This window comes from Cheilinus undulatus, linkage group 7 (assembly GCF_018320785.1).
Source record: "Cheilinus undulatus linkage group 7, ASM1832078v1, whole genome shotgun sequence".
In the NCBI taxonomy this organism is placed as follows: domain Eukaryota; kingdom Metazoa; phylum Chordata; class Actinopteri; order Labriformes; family Labridae; genus Cheilinus; species Cheilinus undulatus.
Genome location: NC_054871.1, coordinates 12,705,585 through 12,727,729, shown reverse-complemented (window position 1 = coordinate 12,727,729; position 22,145 = coordinate 12,705,585). Strand labels below are relative to the sequence as shown.

The 22,145-nt window shown below is 37.6% G+C and overlaps 1 protein-coding gene and 1 non-coding gene across 4 annotated transcripts; one reads left to right on the top strand and one right to left on the bottom strand.

Annotated features, from left to right (window-relative positions):
- Window positions 1-11,524: 11,524 nt before the first annotated feature.
- LOC121511665 (histone-binding protein N1/N2-like) lies at window positions 11,525-20,380 on the bottom strand. 3 transcript variants are annotated; one of them, XM_041790392.1, is made up of 15 exons: window positions 20,206-20,380; window positions 19,752-19,799; window positions 19,546-19,659; window positions 18,325-18,405; window positions 17,752-17,858; window positions 17,095-17,430; window positions 16,832-16,893; window positions 16,687-16,757; window positions 16,423-16,496; window positions 14,843-15,031; window positions 14,538-14,710; window positions 13,258-13,338; window positions 13,070-13,144; window positions 12,448-12,579; window positions 11,525-11,727 (listed from the first exon to the last, which is right to left on the bottom strand). In XM_041790392.1, the coding sequence occupies exons 1-15, from the start codon at window positions 20,241-20,243 to the stop codon at window positions 11,689-11,691; spliced, it is 1,620 nt and encodes a 539-aa protein (XP_041646326.1). In that variant the 5' UTR covers window positions 20,244-20,380; the 3' UTR covers window positions 11,525-11,688. The 3 variants fall into 3 exon arrangements, with proteins under 3 accessions (XP_041646326.1, XP_041646327.1, XP_041646328.1); XM_041790393.1 differs by lacking the exon at window positions 12,448-12,579 and having other exon boundaries at window positions 20,206-20,379; XM_041790394.1 differs by lacking the exon at window positions 17,095-17,430 and having other exon boundaries at window positions 20,206-20,379.
- Window positions 20,381-21,013: 633 nt separating this feature from the next.
- Window positions 21,014-21,086, top strand: trnam-cau. Its single transcript has one exon. It is a non-coding gene; the product is annotated as a tRNA-Met (tRNA).
- Window positions 21,087-22,145: the final 1,059 nt, after the last annotated feature.

Sequence of the window (22,145 nt, the reverse complement as noted above, 5' to 3'; positions counted from 1 at the left end):
GTGGATGGATGCTGAATATTTCATCCCAGAAACAGCAGCAGTATTCAGTCTTTGTGTTTTGGAGGCTGTTGTTCCCTCAAAATATCCCATTTAAGCAGTAAAAATACACTGAAAGTTTGTCAGTTTAAAGAAGGATGACAGAAAAGTCCCCACAAGCAAACTATATTACCTCAGTAAACATTGATTGCAAAGGATATGCAGAGAAAAAAAGAGAAGTGCTCGTAGCTTAGAGCAGGGCCAGATTATAGATTCAGGTCCAACCTGAGGGCCTAACAGGGTCACCTTTTTAACCATAAACTGTCAACCTCATTTCACCAGAAATAAAATAAAATAAAATAAAATAAAATAAAATAAAATGCAGTTATGATAAATAATTTTAAGGTTTAAAAAGTTAAAAAGAGAAGTTTAAAGGCTCATAATCTGAGAAAAGTGCATTTATTACTTTAAAAAAGGTCAAAACATGATATTGAAATAGAAAAATAATGTTTTTAAAGGCAAATATATCAGAAAGAAAGTCAAAATTATGAGTCTAAAAGGTCAAAATTTGAAATAGAATTTGTTATTATGATATTAAAAGTCAAAATATGATTCAAAATTTTAAATTGTGAGTATAAAAAGTCAAACTATGGGATTATAAAGTCAAAGTAAGGAGTTGAAAATATGAGATAAAATACAAAATAATTGGTTAAAAAATAGGTTAAGACTTGACTTAATATTTAAAAATTATGAAACTTAAAGCTAAAAATATTATAAAGAAGTCAAAATTATGAGTTAAAATGCTCAAAGAACAAGATAAAAGGTCAAAAATTTAGGTTTGAGTCATAATTGTGAGATGCAAAATTGAAAATATAAAATGAAAACACAAATCAATTTCTTTTCCCACATCCAAGACTTTTTTATTATCTCCTAACTCTTTTCAGATTTTATGACTTAAAACGGATATCTTAAATCATCAAGAATAAGTTGACAATCGTATACTTGAGGAAATCTGCAGACTTCATACTGATGGGCCAGTTATAACAGAAATATCATATGATCTTGCGGGCCGGATTTAACTGTTCCATGGGCCAGATTTGGCCCCCGGGCCTTAAGTTTGCCACCCTTGGCTTAGAAAGGAGACTTCAATGTTTCTAAAAGTTTATTTTACAGTGTTTTTCCAATCCAAAATCTGTTAATTAGCATAACAGAGGCTATGACCAACATTCATAGCTGTAACAATGGCGTAAAACTGCTTTCAGTGACAGATTTGTTTGGAACCTCATGAGAGAAACTTGTCAAACAACTCCAGCAACAATACCCAGTTTCTTTCAGTACATTTATAAGTTATTTTTTTTTAATTAAAACAGTTTCAGAATGACAACCCCAGTTTTTTCCATGCATGACCACTGCATTGTTTGATTATATCTGACCTATATAAGATAATCCATTAATTTCTAATCTTTATTGTTTCATGTGAAATTGCACAGTTTTCTTTTAGTAGAAAATGTTGAACAAAGGATGTATAATGTAATTGCTATAATATTCACATGGGGAGAAATAGCCAAAAAAAAGATTGTCAGTATCAGCAGATATATTAGGACTCAACTCCAATCCATTTCTTAAAAAATATCTGTTATGTTTTTAAATCATTTCCAAACTTGGGTATAAAATAGACAGGTTCTTTTTAAAGATTTGTTGCAAAATATTTTTATCAATATTGTGAGTGCACCCTAAGTCATAAAAGTACCGATGCATTCAGGTACTATTCTACTGCATGTTAACATACTGTTTAGTTATTATCAACTAACTAATACTGCAAGTTATAAAACTTAAATTTAACATGGAAGGTTTATATCTTTAATTCAGATCTGTCCTCTGAGATGCATGTAACAAGTCACACTGAAAGTGAAGAACTGTTGATAGAAAAAAAATCTACTGTTGCTGCAATGCTGAAGTTCCCACTGCAGTGAAAATAATGGTACACACACTTTACCTACTTTAGTTCTCTACTTACTTTACTTAACTTCATACCAGTAGGCCCACACCTGTCAGCAGGGGTCATTAATGTAACTTAACAAGAAGGTGTATTTAAGGCTCAACAGTGCAGAGGGTGCAACTTAATATTAGGAATTAAAAGTGTAAACTGTTTCAGCCATATAACTTAATATCTAATCAGTTTTACTGGTTCTAACACCATGTATTAGATTGTCTTCTTTACATGTTGCACTCTATACAACTAGACTGTGTCATGTTTTTCTGAAGTTTCTTGATCTCAACCCCCCTTCAGAAGCAGTAAGGTGTGAGAAAGTCCTCCCCCTGCTAGGATCTGCTCTTGTGGTGTCCTGTGCTAAAATTCTGCACAGCAAGACTTTCCATCACATGGTCTTGTTACTTTAAAAGGAGGAATACATTATATGTTGAATGCACTGATTACACGATGACATAAAATAAAAGGAAATGGTGTGTTTAATTGTAAATCTGACTGTTGTTTTTTTGTCTTTAAGTTTAGATTATTGAGTTTGTTTTTCACTAACTTTTTTAGAGTGAATATACTTACTGAGGTCTGAGCCTTGACTGCTGATGCTTGGATCCAGACTTCTACTTCACAGCTGCATTCATGGTCCCAGCAGACGTGCTTACCCAATCACTCAAGGGTGAGCAAACATCAGGCAGTCTGAGAATTTGAAAAAAAAAGGCATCTTATGAATATTCAACCACTTGGAAGAAAACAGAAGGCCAGAATTAACTGAATGTGGTTGGAGTAGAAAATTGAGGCACTGAGAGCTTTTTTCTGTTTGCGTCAGACAGAAGCTAAAAGCCTTGAGAAACCATTTACATTCAGACTGTGGCTTCACTTTTGGGAGAGCTAAACTAGCGGTACTTCTGACACATTTTTAACATAAAATGACATTCAATTTATGGTTGACATGCCAGATCTGGCCACATCAACCCATTTCCTAGTTCTCTGAAATTATCAATTTAATAAAAATTTGTTTTATTATTAAGTAAGAAAAATTGAATATTCACCTTTTGGCACCAGTGCAGGGACTACAGATGAACCTATCGGCAATCAGTGAAGAAGCAGTGATAACAGACAAAATTGAAGCACTATTCTAGTTCATAAAGTACCAAAAGAACACACAGCAGCGTTGATCCTTCGATGGAAACATCCCATTTTTCCCATATGCTGGGGTGTACCACAAGGCTCAATCATTGGGCCCCTGTTTTTTTTTTTTCTTTTTTTACATATCAAAAAACTTCCCAGTATCTCAGACAAGTTATCTAATGGTTCGTTTCCACCAAGCGCTATGGTTTAGCCTGGTACAATTTGGTACAGTAAACCCAGATGTTGCCTGCATTTCTACGGACAACTTTACCCTTAATTGGTAGGTGGGTGTTTAAGCCACAGGGTGATAGCTGCATCAGTTGTGTCACAGCATGACATCACAGCAGAGTAACCTGCAAAGAATTTCATTGAAGAAGAAAAGCAAGGCACAGTAAGCAAAGGGCAGTAAAGGTGGACATCCAGCAAATTGTGTTCTTTCCTCTTGCTATGTGGGTGTTTATTATAAGGAGAAAATGAGGTTTGTTTGAGAGTAGGCAGAAGACGGCAAGGAAAAATGCTGCAGAGAAAGAAAAAAAAGTTTTGAAAATTAGCTGGGGTACTTAGATGAGAAGGATAACCTCGTATTAGCAACACAAAAATGGCAATGCAGGAGGTTAAGCTAACTTTTTATACTGAGCATTTTAGTGTTTATTTCCACCAATCAATGGACTGCAGTGTGTCTAGTTCCACCTTTTAGGGTTGGATTGATATACTCTGAGCCCAAAATCAAGAAAAAAGTAGGATGGTATGGACTAGTTAGTTCAGTACTTCTCCCAAGTTTTGACAAATGAAAATCGAATACTTGGGGACCGCAGCAAACTGAACTGGGCCTATTGGTGGAAATACAGGTTAAACTTTTAATGGCAGAGGGGTCCTCTATTCACACAAGTCCAAATCACTGATAGCAGTAAAGGAAATAATTAAAACTGTTGTCTGGTAAATAACTCAAGTAACTGGATAAATATAGTAAAACAAAAAATACTCTTGTGAACATACATAGATCACACTGTAATTCCACCTCTGGCAAATGGTGTGATAAAGATGCCTGCATACTGTATGTCTGTGTGTAGCTGAGAGGTCAAAGTATAGGAAGATCACTAGGAGGAGGAGGACTGTTGATGCAAAACCAAAGTCAGTGAGAGCAAAGGAGCATACAGCAACCACACAGAGGGCTGCTCTGCAGGGACTTACACGCAAGGTAAAGCTGAACCAACCAACCAGACCATCCCGCACTTCAGTAATGCAAACATTGTTTACCTACGATTGACAGGATTATTCATAAGAACCCAGGAGTGGTTATTTTAAGTGCATTTTAATTGTCATTCAACCAGCACTGCAGGCGTCTCACAGTCTTTGATTAAAAATTCATGTTTGAATATCATTATGACAGTCGAGCTGTATTTGAAGACTCATTTCAAAAGGAGAATAAGTAGACACAAAAAAGAGAGACATTAAAAATATATATCCACCCAAGTATTTCAACCTAATACTTAAAAAATATGCTTTAACCATAAAATTAGATATGGAGTGTTGTTCAATATAGACTTTGTTTTCTGACATTCAGTTTTACAGGATGAGGATGCCTGCAGAAGAAAATCTCCATAACTGTAGAAAAAAACTACAGTGAGGGTGGCTTTGAGTTTCTTCTTTCTCTCATGGTCTTTTGCGTCTTAATACTGGTCTTGAATGGTGCTTGGCAAGTCATGTCATATTGCTGAAAGTGTGCTAAACAAGGCAAAGTTTTTGATTTACCAGGCAAACAACCTCCCAACCCTCACCTATGGTCATGAACTCTGGGTAATGACCAAAAGAATGAGATCACAGATACAAGCAGTTCTGTCACTGATGAATAAAATAAAAGTTAAAGGTCACAATAATTGTCAATCATTTCAAATAGGTAGGAGTGCATGTCCATCCTAGGGATTGACAGGGGGTGAATACATCAAGATAAATGTATGATTAACTGAAGTGGGGATATAGTACAATAAAAATAAAGTGCCCTGCTGTTTCAATGACATGGAAATTTTATCTGTTTTTGAAGATGTATGTATTCAGTTAAAACAAAATGTCTAGCAGGTGAGTATCACAGACATGGGAGGGAAGTTAGAAAAGTATCAAGAAACTAACATATCGTATTTGGTCTTTTTATTACTATGCGTGGGAGATATATAAACACTCTTTATCCCCTTAGAACAGAAAAAGTAATTTAGATTGAACAGTACTTACAGAAATGTGCTTCCACCAGTTAGTTCTTTAGTGTATTCATCTCAGGAAAGACCCACAGAATGGAATTAAGCCTACAATATGTCATCCTTAACCACTAACTGTGCTGCTAGAGAAGGCATGTGCCCAAAAAGGAGTTTATTTAAACTGTATCCGTGAGGCTAAATTATTTTTGCTCATGTAACATTCAAAAAGGAATTACTGCTTCTGTGCTGCTCTGCCTTCAGGATGAATAATTAGTGAAATATGTTTTATTTCCCAGCTGCTGGATGACTCAGAGCGTCAATTATGTATTTCATCATGCTCGGGTGGTTCCTCGTTGCAACGTTTGTGGTGGAATGAATCTAATTTTCTACTGAAGACTGGATCATGACTGGGAAACTTTCCATAGATGCCAGAGTTTGATCTAATTTCGATGATCTACTATGCATTCGTTTTGTCTTTAGTTTACAGAATGTCTCCATATCTGCCAGTCAGCAAGATTTAACCGAGAACACTGAGAACCATCACGACAGCTACGATCAGATTTCCTCCACAGAGGGACCACTCTGTACCAGGATAGGGTATGCATCTAAATACTTTAAGAGTAGTTTTTAAAACAATATCAACTGCCTGGTTGCAACACAAACAATAGCATTGTTTATATGTAGATTAATTCCACTGAGCTGCCAGGTTATATGAGGTTATATCAGGTCTCTGTGTTACATAGCTCTGCTGCCAGCATACGGTCAGGTGGGCCAGATCCAGCCATTGTGGCACAAATAACTGACCTGCAGGCAAATGCCCAAAGCCTGGAAAAGAACCAACCAGCTGCAGCCAGCCATAGTATGACGAGTAAGAAAATATATTACACTACACTGTCTATCTGCACAGCTGTGTTCAATGGAGCCTTTATTGAGTTTTCTCAGCTTGTTTTTTCCACTTGAAAAGATTATTTCATCATCTTAGTCCATGGAATTTACATTCATGTTAAATTATTTTTACATGATGGGGTCATTAAATTATTGGTACACACTCTAGAGTTATGTGCATGTAAGTGAGGAGCAATTACCTTATAGTCCTCAGCCAAAACATAGTTGTTTTTGTTTTGTTCACAGCAAAGTCTGGAGAACGAGAACCTGGGGCTGGAAGTGGAGATCCTTAGAATTCAGCTTGACAGGGAAATATATCACATAAGTTTGAGAATTCACACATAAACATGACAAGAAAAAGCTCATTTAATATCTGTTCAGGAGGTTTTAGCTGTGAGGAATCAAATATAAATAACCAGTCATAATCCCATGAAGTTTCACTGTATTTGCATTAAAGTCACCCATTAAAACAAAAATTCTCCTTTCTAAGCACGTAAACAAATAAGTAATATCTGTCTTAAAAGGCAAAGGTAAAAATAACACTGCAGTCAAGATAATAGATAATAATTCTCTTTACCATACAGAACTCATATGTTAGGTTATCATATGTAATACAAATGCAATAGATTCCATAACATACCAGCATAATCTAATAGCCCTCTGGATGCAGGAACAGGCCCCTGAGGTCAGAAGAGCAGACTCTGGAAAAACTGCAGTACGCCCACAGCTGTGAACAGGGCAAGTCCGGTTTTCTGCTCTCCAGGTAGAAAAAACATATTATATGAATGCAGCTGGGAAAATTTGCACACTTCTTCCCTGTTAATGGCTAGTTTTGAGTCCTCTTCATCATAGCACACTGTTATTTTTGTAAACTAGGGCAGAATTTACAGTAAAACTGATTATAAAACAAGTGCATGACTAATGATTGACAAGTGTTACAACAGCAGCCAGAAAGTGAGGGAAACCTTCAAAATTCAAGCTTACAAGCAGAGATGGAAAGAAGCAAAGCAGCTTACAGGCCCAGGAGACAGCCTCCCCCTCCTCCTCCTCCTCTTCCACTCCTACTCCAACCCAAGACTCACATTCATGCACCTCTTTTACTTGTACATAATTAACAGCTGTACACAGAAACATTTACATGATTCTCAAAAAAAAAGCATTTTAAGACCAGTTGTTGGGAGCTGATGTTTCTCCAAGGCACCAACCTACTGTTAGCCAAACACCCTGTAAACAGGTACACCAGAGGAGGCCATTACACAGGCCGACAGTGGAGTGCTTTGCACTTTGATAGAGCCAAATGAATCTGTTGATATTTTAATTTATAGAATATTCAAGCAAGATTTATCACTGAAAAACTTTGAAATTGGTTTCAAACATTTGTCCTTGTAGGATCTAGATCAGCATTTCTGAACCGTTTTTCCGTTGAGGCGTCCTTTGACAATTTAAAAAGTCTCAACTATTCCAGTCAAAATGTAACCTTGCAGATGGATTCGCCCATTTCCTTGTTTCTCACAGGCCCGGTAAGAAAGTGACAGGACCAATCAGCGACGAGGGGCAGTACTTTCAGGCGCGGTGGAGTCGTGATGTAAGCAAGCAGCAACAAGAGGCCAGTGCAATTATGGTGGAAGAGATTAGCGTGGATGCTGCTAAAGTGCCAGTTTTATCAGAACATGACAACATTTCTTCATTAAAAGAAGAAAAAAGAACAGCAGTGAGATGTTTTCATTTAAAAAACGAAAAAAGTCATGTACTGACATGTCTAAAGTAGCCATGGTTTGTGTTATTCCTGGGTAGCTGTGCACGCACACCTCAGTCGCAGTTACGTAATGTGTTTTGTTGCTCTGATTGGTTCATAAAGATGTGACAGACAGAACGTTCATCCAATCACATTCACAGTTTTATCAAAGCCTCTGCCCTTTCCCAAACGCTTAGTATTGAAACAAATCCATCTGGCGTGTCAAAGTCAAAATGTATTGATAACAAAAACAAACATTCTGCATTGACTGCTGATGAATTAATGTAGCAATAGGATTAACAAGATAAATTTCTAAAGCAATCTCTTAAACCAACTAAAATGGCAACATCTTCTCAGACTGACCTACATAGAGTTGTGACCACACCACAAATGTCTGTTAGCCCTGACGAAAACCGATTTGGTCGAAACATGTTCGCTTTTATGATTTGGCCATTACAGTAAAAGCCTTTTAGTATTTCCTTCATTATTTGGTCTATTTTTTGTGTGGAGTGCCTGGTTTTCTCCCTTTTTTGGACATCTTCTCAGACTGGTCATGTAGACCTTGAAAAAGACATCTGACACATTTTGGCACACCTGCTGAACTTGTGAAAGCCCATTCGCTGACTCTGAAGCTGATGTGATAACAGGAAAAATATCATATGAGACAATTTTGATTATTTACCCTGGGATAGCTGATGATGGGTCATTCAGAGTAATTTTTGGTTGATTTCAAAGCATTTTGAAGGCACCCTGGTTGAGAAAGGCTGATCTAAACAGTGTTACTGTTCATTTCTTATGGAGTTGAGAGCAGAAAAACTAATTGGTGTCTGGTCAAGAATTCTTAAAATTTTCCAACTGTGGCGTTATTACTTTTTTTTTTAACCAATGTGACCCAGCACGACAAAGTTTAATCATGTCATTGTTTGCACAATTTGCTACCAACAATAAAAACTGAAAGTCTTAAATAAGACACAAAAAAACGGAAAATGTGTCAAATTTCATGCTAAAATGACAAGTTTAACAACTGATTGGAACTACTGGTCAACAGAGAAAGCATAAATTTGTGGCTTTTTTCCTATCTCAAGAAACTTTACTTAACATCAATGAGGTTTTACAATTTGAACAATTTATATTACATAATGTTTATGGTTGTAAGTTAACACTGAACAAGCCAGGGGGTTCAATGTTCACAGCTTTTGAGTTCTTAGAGATCCCTTCTTTCAAAATATTAATTAGTTTTAAGACTTTGTAGCTTTCTTAGTCTTCATATATTCAACTGAGGTACAGTATTGTTTGACTTCAGCAAAAAAATGATGAAAACAGGGTCTCAATGAAGTCCCTTTAGACTTGGTGATGTGACGTTTTCAAAGAATTATAAGGAGTAGAATTATAGGCTATATTTTGCACTGAAAGATAAACAATTTGATACAAAATATAAAATAACATCAAATACACTGAACTTGACATTAGTACCATTTTTCTACCTATGCACTAGAGTTAATATCGTCAACTAAAACTATGACTAAAAATGTTTCTCAACACCCTTTTTTTCCCATGAGAAAGACTGGACTTAGACTGCCAAAAAAAGAGATCTTTGGTGACTATAACTGACAAAAAGTAAGTTTAGTTTTCGTCAAGATGACTACAACTAGATTAAAATGTAATTTAGTTTTTCATGGACATTCGAAATCCATGATATTTTTCCACTGTGGGTAAGTCTTTCAAAACAGATCTGTAGCTATTTTGCCTCTCAGCTGTAGGAAGCAGGGTGTTTTAGAGTGCATAGAACACACTACCATGACTTGATACCAGATTCAAGCAAGAGAATAAATCCTTGGACTAAAAGTTAAAACTAAAATAAAAGTACTTTTAATGGACTAAAAGTAGACTAAAACTATAAAAGGGCGAAATGACTAAAATGTGACTAAAATAAACTGCTTTTAATCTACAAAGACAAAGACTAAATTAAAATAGCCATCACAATGAACACTTCTATGTAGTCTTTCATACTTGTTCAGATTAACATTGTGTGATGACAACGAAAAAAACAATGAATTATAGTACACTACACGAGTAGTCTAAAATAAGTTTAAACTCCATAACTTATTTCACAAGATATATTCTATGTAACTTTTCCACTGTAAATTATTACAATATTTGTTGAGAACACAACATTAAATGTCCGGCTTCTGGCATGCTAGCTGACTGCTAAATTAGGTTGGCCAACGGTTGCTCTGACCAGATAACGGTTAATTTGGCTAGCTAACGTCACTGTGGCAAATTTATTATCGTAGCTAGCTTACTGGAACGAGCTAATAGTTATTTTAGCTGGCTAAAAGAAATGTAACGCTAGTAAATTGTTAAAAATTAGGTTGCTTACATTAGTAACTGTGCCTTACCTGTTATCAAATATTCTAAGTAAACGACAGAGGACACGGATGCCTATTGTAATGCTCCTTTTTAAGACGTTATCATAAGTACTTCAACAAGCTAATATATTTAAAGAAAAAGGCTATTTTACCCTGGTCCTGCAGATGAATTCAGCGAGTCCCCTAAAGTTTAACATTAATATTTGAATAAAAGTTTAACAAAACAAACTAAGAGTATCTATATTAGTTCGCAAAAGCAAATACATCATGCTGTAGTTTGTCATATTTTTTCTTCATAAAGTTCAGCAGGCCACTGGAGGGTGCTAGTGCGCAGTCTGCATTATGTACCTGAGCACCTACAGCGTTTTCTGATTTAACCAGGATCAACTCAGTGCGTTCAAGTTTTAACCCCAATGATATTTTTGACCAACACCCTAAATTCTGTCAAGGCTCATGTTTTTAGTCGAGGTTTCATCTTTAAGGGGGAAAACGTAGCTGCAGTTCTGTCTCAACTACTGGTTAGGACTGTACTCTAGTCGTCTCACAGAATTGTGTTGCTGCTTGGATACAAACCCGTTGATATAAACTGTTCTTTCACCTTGTGTACAGCTTTCTTCACATTCTGCTAAGCATAAATGACAGCTCTGGCAATTACAGCTCCATATAGCCTCAAGAAGTCGATCAGCTCTGATCAACAAAAACTTCATCCACAGAGGCAAGTCAGATCACTTCACATGAAAGTCATGCAGAAAGCTGAACAGTCAGGATGCAACTTCCAACTTGCAAGTCTGTTTTCTTAAAAAGAAAACTTCGAAAATACAAGAAAAGTAGTAAATTGTTGAAATTTTGTTGTCTGTTACATGTATCAGCACATTTAAGAGCAGATAGCTATGCCAGGTAAACTGAAATACATTTTAAAGCTGTAACTTATTTCTTAGTCTTTAAGATAGACTTTACAATGTTGTACACAGACAGAATACCCTGGCATTTACCAGTAAAAATGGTAATTGTTATGGATTGGTTCTTTGTGGACACCATTGCAGATCATTTCTTTATTGGAGTTTCAACATAAGCATTTTTTTTATTTCAAAACACAAATGTACAAAAAAAGTTTCTGCAAACCCTGTCCAAACTGAAGGTACTTCTGACCATGTAAGAAACTGCAATAACTTTACACCAGTGTGGACAAACATCTATTCACCTTGTCAGAAAAGTGACAACTTGAGTTATAAAAGATTAAAGAATCCGGTGATACAAAAAGTTACATCTGCAAATTTTTATTCTTTTTACTACAAGTATACAAAACTGGACAGACAAATCTATGAAAATGGATCTTATTTACAGAAACAAAAGTGTTGTAAGGTGGAGAAGGGCTGGACAGGCATGCTGTGCTGGTTTCCATGATCGGAGAAGAGACTAGGAGAGTCACGCTGAAGACTTGACAGGGGATGACTGGTTGGCAGACTGTAAAGGAGAAAAAAAGTGGTTTATTACATGTTGCACAAATATTGAATATTCTGTGTGCTGCAGTCTTATCAATACAGTTGCATCAAGACATGATTTCAGAGTTTGTTTGCTCTGTCAGAGTCCACACTGTTGCAATTTATAATCACTTGAAAGAGTGACTTTTCCTTCAAGCTTGATTACATTTAAAAGTAGAGACAGACTTTTCAAATCTTGCAGATAACACTCAGGTTAAATTAACGGACTACCAGAAAACTAGAGCCACAGCAACAGGTGAAAGTGCACATCAAGCGAGATGTGCTCTGTAAATAAACAGCAGTTAAGTTTGCTTCGATCAGCCAGCTCAGTAAGTAAAAGGGCTGCAGATGTCACATTATGCCACAAGTCAAGACTTGTAACTAGTCAAAAAAACATCCCAGGAATATTCATTTCTGAAAGCGTGTATATGCCAAGGCCAGTGTTTGCCTCTAGTATTAACTCTACATTTATACGACTCAGAGGTAGCCTTCCTCCGGTCAAGCAGGCCACAATGTTTCAGATTTCACAGAACTTTCAGGCAATAAAAACAATTTGATTTCATTCATGAACAAAGTCCAACAGGAGCTGCATGCAAGTTTACTCTCCTTTATCTCCACCATCAAGTATCAAAACAGCACCGTATTTATCCAGAGTGCTATTCTACAAATACTTCAGAACAGAAGACATAAACCTATGACTCGCCTCCTGTGATTTTCCCTCCTGGACTCCATTGCCGTTGCTGGCACTAGAGTCACCGCTGCCATTAACTGTGGCTTCCTGTTTCGCTTGTTTAGCATCAGTGTCCTTTACTGGGCTCTCCTCCTCTGGTTTCCTCTGTGGAAACATAAAACCAGGACAAAGGGAGGGGAGAAGAAAAGACTGCATTCAATACAGTCATGTACGAAGCATCGGAACAACCTTAGAAAAAAAAGGCTGAAAATGTAGAAAAGGGAGAACTGAAACCGAATCCAACACTAATTAGTTATGCCAAGGTCACAAAATTTTGTCCATCATGCATATCTATTGGCGCACACATGATTTGCAGCATCAGGCAATATCACCACACAGCCACCTGCACACCCACATGCCACAACTACAGTAAAGCAACAAAAAGCCACAAAACAAAAGCTAAGGACTGACATCACTCCAACCACCAAAGCAGGCAAACCTTAAAATGGCCAGTTTCTAAACACAGATCACTAGTCCCACAACAAATCAAACCACAAATATCATTGCCCAAATTAAACAAAATCAAAGTTTTTCAAGCAGAACAGGAACATAAACTGCTCAATTGTATTTTGGCAGAGATATTGTTTAGTCTCACCTTTTTCCTGACTAGGTGGGAGATGTCTGAGGCTGCTTTGGAAGCAGAGACGCTGTCAGATGATTTAACGGGGATCTGAAATAAAAAAAGGGATTTTCTTGTTTGCTTGGTAATGTTCAGAAGGATATTTATTCATGTTAAAGCAGAAAGAACATTAGATATTTCAGGTATGCAGTCAGTGTTCCTACCTGGCTGGCTGTTGCAAATGCTGAAGATGATGAAGCACCTCCATTTTCACACATGAATGCTGATGAAGTTGAAGCACCGCCCTGCAAATAGATTGATGGTTAGGCAGATAATAAAGCCATCCATTTTGAACTGTGATAACCTAAACCCTCCAACCAATCAAAAAACCTATTAAAACTAGAAAAGCACTTGGACAGCGCAGACCTCCACCATTAGCCCCATCTCCCAATAGTAAAGAATCCTTTCAAAAATTCCTGGATCCAGATGGTAATCAGATCTCTTCCAAAATCTAACCAGTTCTTCCCTATGCCATTTCTAACATTCCCTGAAAATTTAATCAAAATCTGTCCATAACTTTTTAAGTTATGTTGCTAACAAACAAACTAACAAACCCTGCCGTTAACATAACCTCCTTGGTGGAGGTAATAAGCGTTTAAATTAGTGCTGTCAAACAATTAAAATTTTTAATCAGATTGATCACAGGGTTGCTGTGGATTAATTTAGATTAATCATGATTAAATATCATTCATTTTTAATCTATGTTAATCGCATTTCATTTTGCATAAGCAAGCAGACTCAAGAAAGAAGGAAATATATATGCCAGGGCTATTCAATTACAAATTCAACTGGGCCAAATTTTTAAATCAAGAAATGTAGCAGGGCCACCCAGCTGGGCACCCAGCAAGCAGTTGGTAATGTCAAATTTCGAAACAATACAGATCAGTTTGATGAAAAATAGTAACTTTTATTCATAGTCTCCCTTTTAAATTTGGTGTTCTGTAAGGGTGGTTTCTCACAAGCTTGGCGACGTGTTAGCCAAAGTGCTAGCAGAATCCCGACGAACGTATGCTTCACATAAATGTGGTATTTTAAGCTGGAAGTTCTTCGGTGAAAAGGAAAACGCCTTCCTGCAGAATGTGCATAATACTTTATGTCGGTCGACTGTTCTGTCTTGTTTTTTTGTTTTTTTTTTAAAATTCAATTTCCCATCGAGAGGGCCAATGTGCTGTTGAGCATCTTCCATATAGAGTTGGTTGGTCACTTCCAGATCAACGGCCCTTTTGCGCATGCTCAACTGTAACCCTACTCGGACAAACTGCCTGAAATGCGTTGCCAGACACGTCACAGGGATTTTGAGTCATTCTGCGCTGTAGATGGCTTTACTGCGTTAAAATTTTTAATCAGATTAATCATGATGATGGATTAATCCGCAGTAACGTGTCAATTTTGACAGCCCTAGTTTAAATCCATCTGCATATAGTTTTACACCATGTGTACTCACTAGTGTCTGCTGGATGGCCTGGGATGCAACGCTGGCTGTTCTCTGGCTCTCCTTTGCATCTTCAACTTTTTCCCTGATGTCAGGCAGAAGCTGCTTCAGCTCCTCCATCTCATTCTTCTCTTCTGTAGCCCCATCTGCTCCCTCTGCTGCAGATATCACCTCCTGCAACATGGCTAAACAGACAGATCAAAATGAATTCATCTGAAAAATTTAAGAGAGCAGGTCTCTAAAGTGAACCAGCCCTCAGGTTATCAATATTCATCAACACACTTTTCTCCAGAGAAAGAACCAAATGCACTCCTAACCCAGACGGGCCTCGATGACTTTGATGGAGCTGTTATAGTGTTGGATGGCCTGGCTGTACTGATCCATGTAGCACAGTGTGGTGGCGACGTGGTAGTGGGTCTCAGCCAGCAGGCGACTGTGGGGAGGCAAGTGCTTTAGCTGCAGGGTGAGACACTCCTGGAAGTCTTCTAGTGCCTGGGGGTAGTTACCTGGTGAAGAGGATACATAAGACTCAGACTTTGGACCAACAAAGGGTCATATTTGGTTCTATTAGACTGCAACAAAATACGACATGATGGTGGCAGCTGATCTTGCTGTAGTTTTAAATGAAAATGCATCACATTTTAAATGATGTTTTACATACTTTTTTAAGTTTTACAACTACATTAACCCTTTTAGACCAGATGCACCATTTGCATTTTTGGATAGTCTTTTCCAAGAAATGACTGAAGAACTGTTATGCAGTTCACTAAAATACATTTGTGAAAGGCAGATAGGATAAAAATGATTTAGTTTTAGCCTGACTGATGAAAAGTTAATGGATAGAAAAAGTTTTGTTGAACAGCGATACAAACAATGGCTGATGACCTGAGTGAGGGGAGTGATACAGAGGCAGACTACAGCATTATTTCAGACAACGATAGGAGAACAAAAGTTGGATGACTCAGGCTGTAATGTGGCTGCAGACCCACTAGCCAAACTGTATTTAAGGGACATGTTTTGAAAAGGAGGAAACCGGTGATTTTGAAAGATGTTAATTTGCAACAACGAATCGATAAAAATCGATAATTTAAAAAGTTGGCAACGAGTTTATGTGTCGATTCGTTGTGTCGTGTGATTATGCCGTCGCTTGGTGAGCTGTTCAAGTCACACACAGACTGCTGATAAACTTTACTTTGGCTTGGTTTAGTACTTCTGATTTTAATTCAGTGATTAGCGGAAAATTTAAGTAGATACATTCATCAACTGTGCCTCATGACGGAGATAAGACGCTAGTGATCTAAAAATAGCTTGTTGTCGAAAAAACTTCGGCGGAACTTAAGTTTTGTTTCTGTTACAATACGAGACTGGATAAAAACGATTGCGCTGGACTGTCAGGCGCTCATGTAATCCATGATATTTGCCTCGCTTTGTGTTCTAAATTTTCGCTAAAACAGGAGAGAGGAGGAAAAGCTTGAGCTGTAGGGCAGTGCAGCTGCAGGGAGGCAAAGTAATAACATAGAAAATATTTTAATTTTTAAAAATAATGTATTATATTTTTTGTGTTTATTCAGTGGAATTTTCAAGTTATTCAATTTATCAGAACTCAAAATTTTTTTGTTTTAGTTTTTAGAATAAAGACAAACTAACAATATTTTGACAGCTTTGGAATAGCCATGTCCCGGCGTGCAAAATATCTCAGGGGGTAACGGGACCCTGTCTGCTCTGATGTCCAAATTTTCAGTTTTGACACAAAACTTCAAAATGAAATCCCCCCAGGCCCCAATGAGAGAAGGTTTTCTTTCAAAGCACCTGGTCTTCATGGGTCAGACTGCAAAAAGTGGGCCAAAGATCAAACTGACAACATCCAAAGAAATTCAGTCTACTGCATGAAACAAACCTGACTCAGCACTGACTTCTCCAAGTTTTAGATACGTCTGTGCTGCCATCAGCTGGTCATCTTTGCTTTCTTTTCTGTGAAGAGAAAAAAAAAACTTTATACTAATCTTGCATCCCAGGAGAAGGCTTTTATTAGCAAATTCTGGATTTGAACCAAGGTCTTTTTGGCCTCCCACATGGCCTGCTTGAACTCACATGCCATGTTCTTAATCAGTGGTTGGTATTTTGCGCTACCATTACTTTCATGCCATAGCGTAGCCCTTACCTCTTATAGATGACTTTAGCTACTTCCAGCATTTCCCACGCCAACTGTAGATTCCCAACCTCATCATCGTCCTAAAAAGCAGGAGCATGAGTTAATAAAATGAGATTTACAGCCAGGTAAAAGACACCCATTTATCTGAACTCACCTTTTCTTGTCCATTAGCCTCTTCATCGTCATCATCATCGTCGTCATCATCATCATCGTCATCTGTTCAAACAGCAGAGTGATTAAACAGCACACTGTAAGAGGAACTATGAGAAAATGATAATATAACCCCTTGTGCCATTAACGCTTGCTCTAGTGCATTTCCCTCCACCTTTTATCACCTGATGATGTGGTCTGTTTAACAAAGGTTAAAGTGTGTCCCCCATCCACATAAACAGAGCTCTGAATTCAAACATCTACTGCCCTCTGGTTCCTCCTCATCTTTTTCATCTTCCTTCTTGGACTCATCATCCTTTGCTTTGCCATTTTGCTCCCCCACCCCATTCACAGGAGGGGCTGGGCTCTTCTCCATTCCATTCACTTTTACTTCTTGTTGTGAACTCCCATCAGGAGAAATTGAAGGTCCCGCTGATCCATTCACATCACTTTTGACTGGGGACTTTTCCACACCATTTTCCTTTTTGACCTCAGCATTGCCATTTTCCTCCTCAGACTCTAGTTTGGTTTTAGCAGCCTCCATCTTTTCTTCCTCTGCCATTGCATCGTACACCTGCTTCCGTAGCTCATCTCTAGTTTTTTCTGTACCAAAGTGTCATTTAAAAAGGGATCTCATTCAATATAAATACATTCTTTGGAAAACTGGGAGAAAATGCTCCCCTCTAAGCTTGGTTTTTAATCATGATTTTAATTATTTTGACAGGGAAATTTTTTACATCAAACTGCTGTTAAGGTTAAAAAAAACACTATTTACCAAGTCCTAATCCAACAATACCTTCCAAAGCACTATTCACATCTTTACATTTTAGGGCATCAGAATCACACCTGACAAAATCTTCAAGTGTTCTCCCTTTTAGAATAAAAATGGGGATGGCCTTTGCAAGAAAAAGAAAACTTACTCACCATCAAGATTGTTAGCACTCTCAATATTTGAGTCTTTAGGTGGCTCCTCTTCCTCTGATTCTTCTGGGACTCCCTCTAGCGCATTGCCAAGGACACTGTTCTCCATTCTAACCACACATGAAGCAAAAACAGTGTTTGACAAACAAGCACTGCTAACATGGGATAAAGTGTAAAATCTTCATTCTCAGTCCAATTTAAGTTCAAATGCAGGCCGTTAAATTCCATTTACTATGTCAACTTCGAAAAGTTCAATCAGGAAGTGCTAGTAGTTCATGCTTCCACCGTACAGACCAGGGATGCACAGATTGTTAAAGGATTGATGCAGATACCCACATTACCAACAATGTCCATCTTTAACCATAAAAGCAGTTTAATCAGGTCAAATTTTACACTCTTCTATAAATCATCCATTAGGAGCAACCAACATTGTCGATGCCCACATTTTGCAAATGGCTGATGTTTGTCAATGGGGCTATTTAACAATATTTCATGCATCTGTGCATCTCTATGAATATAACTCAACTTAAGTAATGCAATCAAACACTCAAAAAAGCCAACAAGATATTTACCAACCTGGCAAGCTCCAGTAGAGACTTCCCACAGAGAAAGAAGGCCTCACCACACTCATCTGCAGTATCACCATACTTTCCAGCCCTGGCAGATGGACACAAGTATTAAAGGAACTTACATCAGCATTTCATGCCCTAATCCAAACAGCAAAGAAAGAAAAGGGTATAGATTTTTAAACACACAGAGAAGGCTTGAACATGCTAATAGAAAGGTCCAAAAAGCAAAGCAATACAAGGAATACAGACTTAATTGAGTTATATCTGCTTCATTTATTAAATATACTTCAAATACAGTTTAAACACTACCTTTATTATTGTACTTGTTTTTATTAAGGCAATATCACAAATTTTACAACAGTCTAATATTTCTATTCCCATGTCAAGCCACTGTGGTTAGTGGCTTTGCAAAGCTACAAGCCACTCATTTTTGTTAGCCTAAATTTTATCATCAGGAAATTATGTTTTATATTTCAGGTACATCTGGGATGAGACAACACAGGTTCTGTCTCCCCTCATCAAAATAAGCTATTCTTTAATGAAGCACCTCCCTGTACATAGAAAACATATTTAGTTCTAATAATTCTTGTTCTGACCTGCTGAAACATTTTTTTTTCAATGCCAATTTGAGGAAAATGTGGCCCCTAATTGTTGCATCTCATTCACAAACAACCGTGCTGAAAGCCAAGCATAAATGAGAGAGAAATAGGTTCAGTGACAAATTTATGTGGTACCTGCCACAGCTAAAATCAACCTTCATTTCTCAGGTTGGTGGGTGTCAAGCCCTGGGTGTGTGACCTGAGAATGTAGTTTCAAGCTGGATGGCCCATGTGAATTCAATTGGGTCAGTTAATCTTCATTTTCAAGTTGCTTTAGATTTGATCACTTTTATACAAGTACACACACAAAAGTTTACCTCATCAGTAAGTGTTCAACATGTATCCCAGTGCATGTCATCACCTATTCTGTTAATCTTACAAAGATTTCTCTTCTTGCATATTTCATTAAAATTGTTGCAACTACAACTGTTAATTTAAAAATATTGTTCCCGTGTGAAGGACAGGGTGAATGAACCATGAACAGTTGGTAATCATCACACCTATCCCTACCAGGGTAATAAAGTGAATCCACTTGATCCAAGTTTGATAGATGGTTTAAGTAAATGTCTCCGTTTTACCTCTTGTCAATACCATTCAGCAGCAAAAATGCCTTTCCCACAGATACTCACAGCATGCTGCAGGCGTCCTGAAAGACTCCGACAGCAGAAACAACATCTCCCATCACCAGATGCCTCTTTCCTGTGCCAATCAGTTTCTTTGCCTCTTCCATGACGTCAACAGAGCTGCACAGAAAGGGGAAAAAAACACGTGTTTACTAGGTCAATGTTGAAAAACAATGTGAGCAGATGCAGCAGCTCTCTGCGCGGATACTCACCTGTCTGCAGCAGCTGCTGCTGATGAGGAGCACGGCTTCTCCTCCACACTGAAAGAGCCATCAGAGTTCAACTTAAGTTCAGTGAACGCCATCATAAACTACCTTACCCCACTTTGAAGTACAGTGCCGGTAAACACAGTCGACTATTACTGATGCGTGACATATTTTAAGCTACTAGCGCCGCCTTACTGTTGTTAGCATGGTGAGCTTTTTAGCCAACTAGCCCATCAGTTGGAGGTGTCACTGACGAGTCTAACATCAACAGTGCCTCCACCAGGTAGAATACTATTCAAATTCTGCATCATTTTCCAAGTGTACCAAACAAAAATTAAGTACGAGCAGTAGCTTTTTAGGCTGGCAAGGTCCTTATCGTTAATTAGTCATCTCGTGTTAGCTGCATGCTAGCTAGGCGTGTTTCCTCAGCATACAGTGAAACATTATAAATGAGGCTTACCTCTCAGAGCTCGACGCGGCGGACGTTTCTTCTGGCATTGTTTTCCAAGATGTTAAAAACGCCGGTGGATAGAACTAACAGTGTTGGTGTGTCGTGAATGAAGTACAGACAGATCTCCCGTGACAGTCTTTGTTGGCGCGCTTAAATAGAGAAAAGAAGGCTTCTATTTCCGCTTAACTTGGAACGCGGGAGATTGTATTTAAAGGAGCCGCAGCCAGTTTTACGTGGCGTTAAAAGTCCGATAGGATAAAAAAACAGAATTAGGACAGGCAGAAAGTGATTGCATCGTGTAATAAATAGACACAATATAAACCCCGAACATATCAATACAACTGTATTTTACTGACTTAGTGCTAAGTTTGACCGTGTTCTTTTGAAAGCTCTTTGCGAATATATTTTTTATTGGGCTTTTGTTTCTTATCTTATTAGAGTACAGAAGTACAGAGTACAGAAGTTTTGGTCGATTTAGATACCTTACTAAATCTTTGAGAGCACGGTCTCTGGATTTACTTGAGAAACATTCTTGTAAACGTTTATTTAATGTCAACAAGCGAACGCTTCATTTTATCCCAGCTTCTATCGAGACCAAGAAGTGTTCTGAAAAGGGAAACAGATAAGGGTGAAACCTCTTGATTTGCCTGTTTCCTCACCACAAACCTTAGACGTTTTAATCATCGGCCACGATAATGTCATTTTTAAACATGTAATAAGACCTACTATCAAATCCAACCATATAGTTTTTCCACCACTTTTTTAAGCCTTTTTTTGTATATTGTTTGAGCTCTGTGAAATTTTTTCGTTATCTCAGGCCTCGTTGGCGCAGTAGGCAGCGCGTCAGTCTCATAATCTGAAGGTCGTGAGTTCGAGCCTCACACGGGGCACGTGTTTTTCTTGTAAATGTTTGCAGTATGATAAAACTGCAAAGTAGTGACTTGCTGTAATAATTTAGGAAAATCCATTCATATACATAAAAAAGAGCTATCCAAAAGGGGACAGCTATCTAGGGCCCAGCTAAACAGGAGGTCAGCAAAGTTAAAGTTAAGTTAAGCTGTGATAACAATACTTTACATTTAACCTAAATAATAACAGCTCTTATCAGTCAACAGAAAGTGTATTGTATCAATTTACGTTGTAGAATATAGCATTTTTCAAAATGTAAACACTTTCCTTAAAACAGAATTACATTTTAATAGTTAATATTGAAAAATTGGATGAGCATATAGACTAAACCATTTTAAAAGTGATGTCAGACAGCGCAGAAATTTAAGGATTAAATTCAATTTAAGTCAATAGGGTAAAGGAAGATAAGCTTAGAGGAAAATAATAAAACAGCTGGAAAAATGAGCAAAACTGAATGGAAAGCAGCATATATAGGTTAAATGGCAGTGAATGGCAGAAAATTTGGTGAAAATGGGTTTAATAGTGGCAAAAAATGGGTTGAAAGTAACAAGAGGGGTCAAAAAGTGACAAGAATTTGTTAAGAGACAAAAAGGGATCAAAATGAAAGTGGCAAAATTTGGTTTAAAGAGGCAAAAGTTAAAAAAAATGGACAGATGTAGGCTAGTGAAAGGAGTTTACAAGTGGCAAAAATGGTTAAAAGTAGTAAAATAAGTACAATTACTGGTCAAATTAGGTTACAAAAGTAGTTAAAAGTGGCACAAACAAATTATTTGAACATTAGAATCCAAAAAAAGCTTGACACACTTTTCAGGTCCAAAATGAGGTAAGGGTTAGTCAGCACGCTAGCACCAATGCTACTAATCCAACACGTAGGAATTGATATCATCAATAAATCACAACTGGGGAGGGCCCATTCACTGGGTTTTTTTCTTAGCCAATTCTGTGGGCAGGCCAAGTCTAAAATATCCGACATTGTCAAAATATATTATTGGACTTGCCTGGAGAAAGTCCCTCGGAATGTATGCTCATTGGCTGCATTA

Bases quoted from the DNA above. Each gene is read 5' to 3' on its own strand.
- LOC121511665 (XM_041790392.1), bottom strand. From the start codon at position 20,243: ATGCCAGAAGAAACGTCCGCCGCGTCGAGCTCTGAGAG. The intron at 19,660-19,751 runs GTGAGTATCCGC...CTTTCTGTGCAG, and splicing joins GCAGCAGCTGCTGCAGACAG to CTCTGTTGACGTCATGGAAG. The intron at 11,728-12,447 runs GCGAGTCATAGG...TCTCCTTTACAG, and splicing joins AGGAGGGAAAATCACAGGAG to TCTGCCAACCAGTCATCCCC.